Raw genomic sequence first — 12,495 nt, 5'->3', positions numbered from 1 at the left:
GACTATGTTAGTTGACTATTCAAACCTTATTTAATTCAAAAAACATGACGGTTTTAAATTCTGAAATTTCTTAAATTTCTGGAACACATAGCAACTGATGCAAATTCGGAAATTTCTGGAAATACTTACTATTTCATGACAATGGCTAACATAAGGAAAACAAACAAATACAAGATACACTTGAAATAAAACTTCATCATCCTTGACATTTCCGAAATCTCTTCTTTTATACATATCACTTGCTCTTTCATGACATTTCCACTTGATGCATCATCACCTTCATCTTCACATGCTATCTTCAACTTTTTGGTTACTGTCAAATGATCTTCAGTCAACCACGACATAAAATTATTGCAATCTAAACACTTAAAATACGCTTTCATTGGATTATTAATTGACCCGAAAATCTTGATGATAGCGTTTTTGCCACAACGATTGGAACATTGATTCTTAAAACTAAGGCCTTCAATTGGGTGGTTTCTCCACATTGAGGATGATGTCGACATAAGTAGAAAGATGAAGAAGAAAATAGAAGAAGATGAAGATGAGTGAAAAATAGAAGAAGATGAAGATGAGTGAAAAATAAAAGAATATGAAGATGTTAATATAGGTGAGATTGAGGAAAAAATGGAGGGAAAATAACCGTTACAATTCAAATCTAACCGTTACAATTCAAAAATAACCGTTACAATTCAAAAATATCCGTTATAGTTCAAATCTAACCGTTACAATTCAAAATAACCGTTACAATTCAAATCTAACCGTTACAATTCAAAATAACCGTTACAATTCAAATCTAACTGTTACAATTCAAATCTAACCGTTACAATTCAAAATAACCGTTACAATTCAAAAATAACCGTTACAATTCAAAAATAACCGTTTTGCACCGACTTCTTATAAATATCCCATTCTGTGTCAATTTCAATCACAACATCCAATCCTATTCACTCACTATAATACTAAAATGGTTCTCACAAATACTCAAAAAATCAGAGTTTATCAACTAAGAATCGATCTAATTGTTTAAAATTTACCAGTGCTAGTTTCCCGACTTGAATTAGTGGTTCCTAGTGCCACCGTATGGCAGTTGCTTGAAAATCCTCCAATTGGTAGCCTTTGTATAATCTTAGCCGGAAACAGGGATCAAATTCTAACTCCAACAGTTACTGATGAGGTTGTTTCTGATGAAACATTAACCGAGAAGATGTGGGATTTTCGCAGGTTAAGAAGTGATCTCTTTACATATTTTGAGCGCATCCTGACCGTGATCGATTACGCAAGACTATTAGACTTATGTGCCGGTAGAGTGCTCAACCTAGGAAATGTTTATCTCTACGTCACTGATTTGTTGTATCAATATGTGGTTACCCAACCTGAAGAAATTGAGGCTCAAAATTATGAACAAGATGAGAAATCGTCATCTTCATCATCGGAAGATAATTAAGTTCGATAGTTATTTAATTATGTTATGTTTTAATTAATATCATTGTAACGAGGTATTGGTTTAGGGTTTCAGGGTTTGAGGTTTGGGGTTTAGGGTTTAGGTTTTGAGGTTTGGGGTTTGGGGTTTAGGGTTTAGGGTTTGAGGTTTGGGGTTTAGGGTTTAGGGTTTGAGGTATGGGGTTTAGGTTTTCAGGTTTAGTTATGTTTTAAGTGATTTATGTAATGTCGTTGTATTTCAAATTAAGGAATGTTTTAATTAAATATCGTTGCATGTTAAATTAAGCTACTAAAATATAAGGTACAATAATCGGACAAATAAAATATAAGGTGCAATAATCGAACAAATAAAATATAAGGTACAATAATCGGACAAATAAAAGCTAACATCCGGTCTCGAAACTGCGCCACAAAGTTAGCTGATGTCGATACGTGCCTCTATAATGAGCTACGCTATCATCATGTTCCAAACAAGGGGCTATTGGAGGCATAGGTGACAAAGGGCGTACCCGGAGCCTCAGATAGTGGTTTCCCGCATGTAATATCCATAAGACACCATATGGGATACGTACTCCAGTGGGGGGCTCGTAAAGACAAGTAAGTATGACTGCTACTCCAATGTCGGTGACCTTCTTGATCTACCCATGAAGAAACGCAACATATCACCCAATTGTACATCGTAGCATAACCATATAGATCGAAACCGTCCATCCAATGAGCCGAGCCACACGGTACTTGATCCATAAATGTAATTCTAGCTACCTCCGCATCAAATCTCTCCGGGCCATAGATATGATCACGGTAAATGGGACTATGGATTTCCCTTAGTAAATCTGTTCTAGCCATCATGAAATGAGATTGGTCACCCCGAACAACATGTGAGAGAACTCGGAAACCACAATGACCGTCTCCGGAAGGATTTTACCACGCTTCTAGATACTCTGTAAACCAGGAAGGCAAAAACTCAAGATAAGGAAAGTACCTCAAATGACCAATAGTGTAGTTTACCTCCAGAGGTGCACAATGCGATGTGCTGAAACTCCCCGTACTCGTGGTAGCGGTGGTAGACGGTGTGCCTGGACCCGTTTGAGTGGATCGGGGGTAATAGACGGAGTAAAATGAACCGTCGGAGTGGAACAAGGAGTATTAGACGAAGTAATAGGAACCGTCGGAGTGGAACGGGGGATACTAGACGGAGTAACCGGAACCGTCGGAGTGGACCCGGGGGTGGTAGGTTGTTGCGAAGACGAGTTTCTTTGGGGCGTAGCTCTGCCTAATCGAACCCGAACTCGTGCATGCTCAACGGCGGACGGTTCTCTACGAGTTCCCCTATTCGGACGTTCTCTAGGGTTCTCGTTCACCCGAGGCTCGTATACATCCTCCTCATCCGGATGTATCTGAGAGTAAAGGGCATCGAACATGGATGATCTCATACTCGGATCTGCATTTCGAATTTCATCGAATAACTCCTCGAGTCGATCATCGTCACAAGCCGGCATTGCCTCCGAACCATCATACTCCAACTTCCTCCAAAATACATGTAACACATCAAGAGGGACTCGAGATCCATTTCTAGCAATGCGATGAAGTGAACAAGCACATAAAAAACCAAGTGTAGTAGTCTTTACACAACCGCAATCGATCATCAAGGCATCTTCCGTCATCTTGGCGCCTCTTTCGAATTCTCCACGCAATTCAATGATGGCATTCTTTGAGATTTTATAAGAAAGTCTGGAGAATAATCGATGAATCCCCGTCAACTGTCTCGATCTAGATAACTCCAACGAGTGTCGGATCTCAACATGTTGCGTTTCCATCAAAGAATGAAAACGGATCCCGATGCTATCAATGGCCAGTTTCGCGCTATTCAACCATTTCTTCAAATTCGCATGAGCCGACTCAACCCGGGATGTAGAAGTGTTCTCAAAATGAGTTATCTTGTTCGTTCTGTACTTGGCCCATTTCTCCACGTGCGGAAACCATTGACTCTCAATATAAGCCACCACTCCCGTCCATTGCCTTGCCAAATTGGCCCACGCCACATCAAATTCATCTCGGACTCCGGGACTCCGCCTCGACAATCGCTTTAAATAAGTTACAAGTTATAAACTTAGCCCAACTATCCCGACCCGTGATATGAAGTGCTCTCGTCTCCACGTTAGCATATATATGCCAAAGACATAGCAAGTGAGCCGAATCCAGAAAAACAGTGGGAATCGCGTTCAACAACCCTTGCTCGCAATCAGTAACAATAACATTAGGTTGAACGACATCATTGAGAAGGGCATTCAATTTCTGTAAGACCCAACGATATCCATCATCGGACTCATGCGTCACAAGAGCATACGCGATCACAAAGCTCTTCCCAACGGGTGTGACTCCAATCATCTCAACAAGCGGAAGACGGTATAAGTTTGTCTTGTACGTGGAATCGATTAGGACCACATAATAGTATGATCGAAACATCTTAACGGCTTCTGGATGAGCCATGAACACGTGGGTTAGCTCCTCGGTCTCCTGATTAGTGACCCAATAATGAACGTACTTATGCCGAACCGCAAGTGCTAACATCTGTTGTGCCGGGTTTCTCCCATCTCTTTCCTCGGCCCTTACTTTCGGAGAATGATTGTAGATTTGTTGCCGATTAAGTCTTGACTTTTCCGGATTCCGCTGATGCAAACCCGCACAAATAATAGCCGGTCTTACGCGAGCTCTAACTGGGGCGTCGATATAAGCCAACTCCTCTTCATCAAACTTTGCAAAGTATCTATCGCCATCACAATACAACGTTAAAGCATGATTATGAAACCCGGATATCATGACAAGCTTCCACTTATTCTCTTGTATTTCAACAACTTTCATTTGAAATTTGCATTTGCACCATGCGGTAACCGTGTTAGCCCTCATTAAAGCATCGGCATCATTATTTACGGGACCTCTTCCACCCATCCGACAAACAAAATAATCCTGTTTCAAATTCATGTGACGACCAACTCTCTTGTTCCTTGCTCTTTTTATACCAAATCCGAGTCTAAGTCCAATCTCAAATGCCCAATTAAACGCTTCCATAGTTGACGAAAAAATTCTGGTGGTCGTAAAATGATCTGAGTAATCAACACTGTCGCCATCGTTATTCACCTGCGCACGCATTTCGATAAATTAGTTAATAATAATTAATTATTTTATACAAAACGAGTCGGAAAGAATAAAAAATAAAAAAAATATAATACAACGTACGAAAACTCAAAAATACGGAAAAAATAAGACGGTAATTAATTATTTTATACAAAACGAGTCAGAAAGAATTAAAATAAAAAAAATATAATACAACGTACGAAAACTAAAAAATACGGAAAAAATAAGACGGTAATTAATTATTTTATACAAAACGAGTCGGAAAGAATTAAAATAAAAAAAATATAATACAACGTACAAAAACTAAAAAATACGGAAAAAATAAAACGGTAATTAATTATTTTAATTATTTTATACAAAACGAGTTGGAAAGAATTAAAAAAAAATATATAAGACGGAAAAAAAAAATATACGAAATGGGCCTTGGACGAAGAAATTTTTCGTCCAAGTCTAGGTCTGGACGGAAAATTCCTTCGTCCAAGGCCCATAATGGACGAAAGAATTTTTCGTCCAGACCCAGACTTGGACGAAAAATTTCTTCGTCCAGCTAATTCCGAATCCATTTTCAACTAATTCCGTCAACAAATCTATCCTAATTCCGTCTAGAATCAAGGCATCTATCCTAATTCGGGAATCAATCGATAATAAAACATAAATTTGAGACAAAAATAAATCGTAAACTCACCTCGTTACTGGCTTTATTGTTGAAATCGTTGTTAAAATCGTTCTCGTTCATCTTGTTAATTACAAATCCCTTTTTTTTTTTTTTTTTTTTTTTTTTTTTGAGAAAGCGTCTTTTTTTTGGGAGATTTTAGTGAGACGGAAATTGAGTTGTGTTTTAGTGAGACGGAAATTGAGTTGTGTTTTAGTGAGACGGAAATGGAGTTATGTTATGGAGGGCAAACATGAAAATTTACATTAAATGTCGACGATAATTAGTAAAATTGTCGACGATCTTTAGCAGGAAGTTAAGTTGCAAGTGGTAACTAGAGATGGCAGTGGACCCTTCGGGTTGGACCCTAATGGGTCAGGTTCGGGTCTGAATTTTTGAAACCCAAACGGGCATAAGTCGGGTATGGGTCTTAATAAAATATTTTGGGTCCAGGTTTGGGTCTGATTTAAGGGACCCGGACCCGACCCTTAGACCCATATAATTTACTAAAAAAAAAACTTAATTTAACAAGCAAACACGCAGGCGTTCATTGTATCATTCCCAAATCCCAATTTTTCTTTAAACTCTAAACTCTCAATTCTCAAAGGTTCTAATATGTATGTCTCTAACCCTAAATCCCTAATTACTCACCTACTTTCTAACCCTAATCTTAGACCGACGACGGAGACTGGCGGCAAAAAGTGGCAGCAAGTTCGACGACGACGACTAGTAAGTTCGACAACGAAGCAGTTAATCCCCTCTTTTTTCAGGGTTTTTTTGTTCCTTTTTCTAATCCTTCAGTTATTTTGTACTCCCTCCATTCAACTCCACTTTACATGTTTGCTTTATCACGTTTGCCAACTCGACTTTTACGCGGTAAATATCTTTAGCTACGTATTTGCAAAAATTATAAAAGTTAGATATTTTTAATGTACTCTTAAAGACGAATCAAATAAGATCCCACATGAATATATTTTAACTTATGTATCGAGAGAAAATTGAAGTTGAATGTCCGCTTGTGAATAGTGTGTAAAAGAGAAACATGCAAAGTGGAGTTGAATAGAGGGAGTATGATTTTACCTTTTTCATTGTTCTTAATTTTATATGCTTGTTTGATTTGAAATCTCATAAGAATTTGATAGCCAGTTTTCTATTCAAATGAATTTGTCTTAAAATTAGTATTCAATTGAAATTTCATATGAATAATTTCTTTGTGTTTGATATTTGTAAGAGACCAAGGATTGCTGCAATTTTTTTTTTTTTTTTTTTTTTTTGACAATGATTAACTTGTATATATAAAAAGTAAAAGGAAGAAGAACAAACAAACATCTGGTATAAGAAATGAATCATCCCGTAGCTAAGCTTACAGACCAGTAATGATACATACGAAGGAAAGATTGAATTGCGCGCAACGAGTGCCGCAACGTGATTGGTCTGTGGAGGCTAGAACTGAAGATAGTTTTATGGAGGTGATCTGAAAAGACACAAAAGGAGAAGATGCGGAATGGGACCTGTACATAACGAGTAGTAGACCTTTAGTACTTGCAGCAAAAGCAGAGGAGGCACGAATGCAATCGGAAACAGTAATGCCAGTGAGCGAGTCTGTTATTATAATGCTGAAGCGATCTCTAGGAAATATTTCTTTCACCTCAATATTGTAGGAAACATCTGCGAACGGGAAGTTGCTAACTTGAGAAATTTTATGGGCCGAATAAATAGGTATCGTCAGAGACTTCCGAAAAGAGGGTAGCTTGATATGTGAGGCAAACATATAATCCGCTATTTGAAGAATACGAGTTGGGTTAACTATGCTGTTTTCAAAGACAATAGAATTGCGAACCGTCCAAATAGCTTTAAGGATGCAGAAAAAGTGGAGCAAGCAGTTGTCGGCATTAGCAGTGTGACGGTGAAGGTACAAGACATGATCAGCCAGCCACCTTTGAAAGGGCACACTTGGGTTGGCTACTGAATTTATACCAAGAACAGAGGAATTCCACACATGACGAGCCACAGTACAAGAACGAAATAAATGATCTAAAGATTCCGGGCATGAGTGACAAAAGACACATGAAGTACTTACCTGGAAACCGCGAAAGGATAGATTCTCTAAACATGGAAGGATATTATGAACAATCCGACATACTAGTAAAGGAAACTTGGGAGAAGCATGGTGTTTCCAAATTTCTTTCCATGAAAAATTAGTATAGAATGACGGAGAACATGAGATGGATGCCTGGGACAACAAAAATGTGTAACCAGATTGCTGCCATTTTGATCTATTAAAATAGAAAAATTGATGAATGCATATAGTAGCACTTACGGTGGGCAGTAGCTACTGCCAAGTTGAATTTATTAAGAGTAAAATTGCACATGTGCTTTCTCAACTAGACCCACAGGTAGACCCGACCTGGATCCGTCCGGACCTGTTGGGTATAGGTATGGGTCCAGTAATTCAATAAGTCTCCCTTGTGACGGATATATCCGTTTGTACGTGACGGGTCAAGTATTATCGACATGGGTATAAGACAACAATTAAAGTTTATAGGGAATCACAAATAATTTGTCTTATTAAACCATGTGGGTTTACTTTACCGTCACAAGCTTGTGACGGATATCAACCGTCACATATGAGAATTTGCGCCAGTAATTTTAGTCCCTTTATGGTCTGGGTCCAAGGTATGTAACATGGGTCCGGGTCCGGGTCTTACTGGACTCAACCCAGACCTGACCCGTTGCCATTCCTAGTGGTAACCCTTATTCTCATCACATGTCCCATATTTGCTATGGGATACTAAACAAATTGAAGAGGTTGTCAACCATTTATCGTAGTTGCATACAATTAGCGGGAGTCATTGGGTCAGGCAGAGCTAGCTTCTGAAATTGCGGCCCGTGCCGTGCCTTTAGGGGGGGTGAAAGGTCGGGCTGAGCCTCCTTATGTCTGGCCTGAGCCCCACCCATATAGCCATTTTTTTATATTTTTATGGGCTTGTTTGGGTTGTGAAAATGTGTCAGGGGCCTGTGAGGGAATCTAGGTTGCACCAAGTTGATATGTGGCCTATGCGGGGTGCGAATTTTGTGCACGAAGTGGTGGGTAGGGCCGGATTTGGTAGGCTCTACACAAATTCAAACTCACTAATTCAAATAAGAAATCTCAAAAGGAACATATGAGCATGATAAGATATGAAACTAAAAAAAGAAATATTGTAAAGATAACGACATCAAAAGTAAGTAAATAAGTACTATAGTGTTAGGAAGATATCAGAGGCAAGATGGGGATAAGTAAACTTACATATAAAGGCAAGGCTCAACAAAGTTAGGAAGGAAGGAAAGGGAATAGAATGATACGATGAAAGAGTTAAGGCTTAACTCACACTCGTTAATGAAATTTAAGTGAGACTGATTTTTCACTAAGACTATGTTTATCCGTAGTTCATGCAACCCTAGTTCCTTCATTAAAACAGTAAATTATTTTTATTAACCTACTTACGAGCCTTAATTCCTATTTTTTTGATGTTTTATCAAGCCCTTCCTTAACCTACTTTAACCCACCATTTCTCCTAATTTTAGTATTCCCCATGAAATAAAAAATAATCAAATAAATTAAATTTTGATCCAACTTTTTAACATAGGTTTAAATTTATACGCAAGTTTTTATAAAAGAAATTTCATGTACATATATATGTTCATTTTTTAAATAAAATAAAGAACTAGATGGACTCCAAAATATATCAAAAGTGTTCTCTAATTGAAGAGCACCAAAGTATAAGAATATTGGTACAATTATATATTATTTTTCTTATTTGTATAATTATAGCTAAAAACGTTTTTAACAAAAAAAAGTTAATTTCATAGATTTTGGTTAATTTTTAGTTAAACCCTTCCCCCACTCAATTGGTGCCATGTGGACAAAATGGCATAGGGTTGAGATGAGTTCCAAGACTTCTATGGAGGAATGGGTGGAATGCATCTCATCTATTCGTGTAGATGGTATGCGGTCTGCCTCTTTTATTCAGTTTACCTTTTTACTTTTCACCTTTTTTTTATCTTTATTTAAGATCTAGCCCTTGGTAGACCTACCAATAAACATAGTCTAACAATAATACAACTCTAATATTCCAAGGATACCATTATGTCCAAAACCTTTATAGTCCCGAAACAAGTTTCTCACAATTTTCAAAAGGTTCCTGTTTATAAACATAACGCGCCAACACGCCAACCAATCACCCTTAAGGATGTCTTTCCTAGAAGACCTGATAAGATTATCGAGGGGAGAGAATAACATAAGAGAATTGTACTTGTTATCGATAATATGTTGTGATTCTAATGAATGTATTTATAGAATCAGCAACTCGAACCCTAATACACTAAACCCTAATGACAGACGGCCTTAATGGGCCTAATATCCTAATACCCTCCCGCAATCGTAAAGGCAGTACATAGTACGAACTTTACGATTGGAGAATTACAAGAAAATCATAATCTATAAAAAAAAGTCTTCATCACTTCATCTCGATCTTTCTTCAAGAAACTTCTCATCTTCACAAGGTGGTAAGGGATGCGTATAGGACTCGCCAGACAATTTTCAATGCGTATAGGACTCGCCAGACAATTTTCATTCCGTAACTCGCCAGTTTTTTCAGTGCGTAACTCGCCAGTTTTTTTCAATGCGTATTGGTCTCGCCAGACAATTTTCTTGCGTAACTCGCCAGTTTTTTTATATTTTGAACCACCTAGATCAAAATCGAAAATTTTCTTTTAGAGCAATTCTCGATAAAAGGAGAAAACACATCATTAGAAGACTTTTATTTATTTTTTAATAAAAGGAAATCCCAGCCATACAGGCATGGGTCAAACCACATCACAACCATAAGATAATTGTATTGCCGCACACGATGTTCACGGACAATAGAAAGACAATCAAATAAATCATCTCAATGCACCAATGATTATGCTTTGCCTAATTAATAGGCTAATCGGCAAACAAGGGAGTAATTAAACAAATTAATAGTTTTTTTAAAAAACAAATTATGAATTATTATAAAGATCCCACCGGTGGGCATGGTAGGTCAAATGCCCACCAGTAGGGCAGCGGAATTTGTAGAGACCTCAAGAACGAGGCTCTGATACCATGATAAGATTATCGAGGGGAGAGAATAACATAAGAGAATTGTAATTGTTATTGATAATATGTTGTGATTCTAATGAATATATTTATAGAATCAGCAACTCGAACCCTAATACACTAAACCCTAATGACAGACGGCCTTAATGGGCCTAATATCCTAATAAGACCACTCTACCGCAAACTCTTTAGCGGAAGATACACACTCACGTAAGTTTGACAAAGCAACTATATCTCAAGTTCATTCATCCTTTAACATATTACGAATTCCTAAAAGCTGAACTACACTTAAGTGTAACGATATTCCTCTATCTCTAGTACTCAACACGAATCTCAAGAATTTCAAATATATGAGATTAACAAAGACTTCAAAATATTAAGTATTTCTCAAGTCAAATAGCATTAAATGCCAATAATGTCAAATTATAACACCAATGCATTGGTCATCCACAACGTCATAAGATATATCCTTCAAAGCACATCATCAAACTTATTTACTTACCATCTAATCCTCAAGTATCAAGGTTTTACTTATGACATTACCTCACCACCTTATATTTCTAGTCTCTAATACTATAAATTAAGCTCATATTCCTGAACCCAAGAATTAGTGTCAAAACACTTTTCTACCAAGCCTCTAAAACACACACCACTTCTCCATGGAACCACTTGGTCTCACTTGTATTTTAATATTCAAAGTAGCACTTAAATTTTCTCAACCTAGTCCAACTAGTCTCACAATGGGCACGAGTCACAAGATGGCTCTCAAATTACCAAGCTCTCAAATCCCACGCAATTAAGAAGGTCAACCACAAGTTCTGATGTTTTAGTCCCAAACACACTCAACCCTACATCGTTAATTCCACAAATCAATCACACTAATTTCATATCAAGTAACTAAGCACTAGAATCTTCAAAGAGTGTCTCACTACACTCTCCAACACATTTCTAAGGGTTCGGGCTCAATTCCACGCATTTCCCTCAAAATCCAAATTCATTCAATCAAAGTTAACATCCCACAAAATAAAGGAGAGGTATCCACAAGGGGTCATATAAAGAAGAAAATGATGCTAATTTATGGTTGAGTCATAAGGAAAACTCCCAAATTAAGGTTATGAGTAAAAATGACAAGAATATATAAGAGTAGCTTCGAGGGTAAGAAGGTATAAATTTAAATATAAAGAAGCACCAAAAAAAAGAATAAGGCAAGGTACACTAAGAACGGAAAATTCTTCGAGAAATTAAAAGCATCCTTTAATTGGCCCAACAAATTTTCAATCTTCGGCAACATACACTTCTTCTAGGCAAACACACGGTCAAGCTCATGATTGTCGATCCAACTATGCATAAAACCACTCAACACAATCAACAAACAAGTTAGAACTTAACAAAGAGTAAACACAATAAAGATTACCAACTTAAGTCCTTAAGTCTATCCACTCTCATTCAAAATCTACTGGTCAAGTTATTTAAGGTTAGGGTACAAGAGTGTGTGTCATTTGTAATAGCCCTGGGTTTTCAACCACAAAATAATAAAACAAATACAGAAAATCCAATGATGTCACTCTGCACTTAGCCGTTAAACCAAGTGCAAGGTAAATATAGAGTCAACATTTTTCTAAAAAAAAAAACCAAAGTATATGTCTCAAAACATTATCAATTAAATAAGACATTGCAGCGGAAGACTTAAGTCTTACAAAATTCAAAATAGTAATTAAATTCCAAATCCGATAAATCTTATAAAAATATATAAATAAATTAAGACGGAGTTCTTTATTCAAAATCCTTCCTCACTCGTACTACTCCCAGATCTAACATGCACCCATCTAGCATCTCAAGTGTACCTATCAACTGTACCCAAAATCACAAATAGGTACACGTTCCAAATCAGAGGGGGAACGACCCAAACAGTAGGACGTCAACAAAGCCCAGTTTTAAGAAAAATAAGAAGTAATGGCAAATTCATAAAACTGTACCAAAGTAAAGCAGAATTATATATCAAAACCAACATTATCATAAATATAATAACAATTATAAAACCATTCAGAATCCATAACTTTCACCACATGTGCGTCAAGGTCCTGTCTAGAGTAGAGTTCGCAATTCGAGCTATGGGCTGGCGGGCGGCATGGCACAACACGAC

The 12,495-nt window shown here is 37.3% G+C and overlaps 1 protein-coding gene across 1 annotated transcript; it reads right to left on the bottom strand.

Moving 5' to 3' along the window:
- Positions 1 to 2,375: 2,375 nt before the first annotated feature.
- Positions 2,376 to 4,512, bottom strand: LOC141632246 (putative protein FAR1-RELATED SEQUENCE 10). Its single transcript, XM_074444808.1, has 3 exons — positions 3,652 to 4,512; positions 2,727 to 3,527; positions 2,376 to 2,384 (listed from the first exon to the last, which is right to left on the bottom strand). The coding sequence occupies exons 1-3, from the start codon at positions 4,510 to 4,512 to the stop codon at positions 2,376 to 2,378; spliced, it is 1,671 nt and encodes a 556-aa protein (XP_074300909.1).
- Between the last annotated feature and the right edge of the window lie 7,983 nt (positions 4,513 to 12,495).

Source organism: Silene latifolia, chromosome Y (assembly GCF_048544455.1).
Source record: "Silene latifolia isolate original U9 population chromosome Y, ASM4854445v1, whole genome shotgun sequence".
Lineage (NCBI taxonomy): Eukaryota > Viridiplantae > Streptophyta > Magnoliopsida > Caryophyllales > Caryophyllaceae > Silene > Silene latifolia.
This window is presented reverse-complemented; position numbering and strand designations above follow the sequence as displayed.

Bases quoted from the DNA above. Each gene is read 5' to 3' on its own strand.
- LOC141632246 (XM_074444808.1), bottom strand. From the start codon at position 4,512: ATGGAAGCGTTTAATTGGGCATTTGAGATTGGACTTAGACTCGGATTT. The intron at 3,528-3,651 runs GTTTTTCTGGAT...ACTTATTTAAAG, and splicing joins TGTTGAACGCGATTCCCACT to CGATTGTCGAGGCGGAGTCC.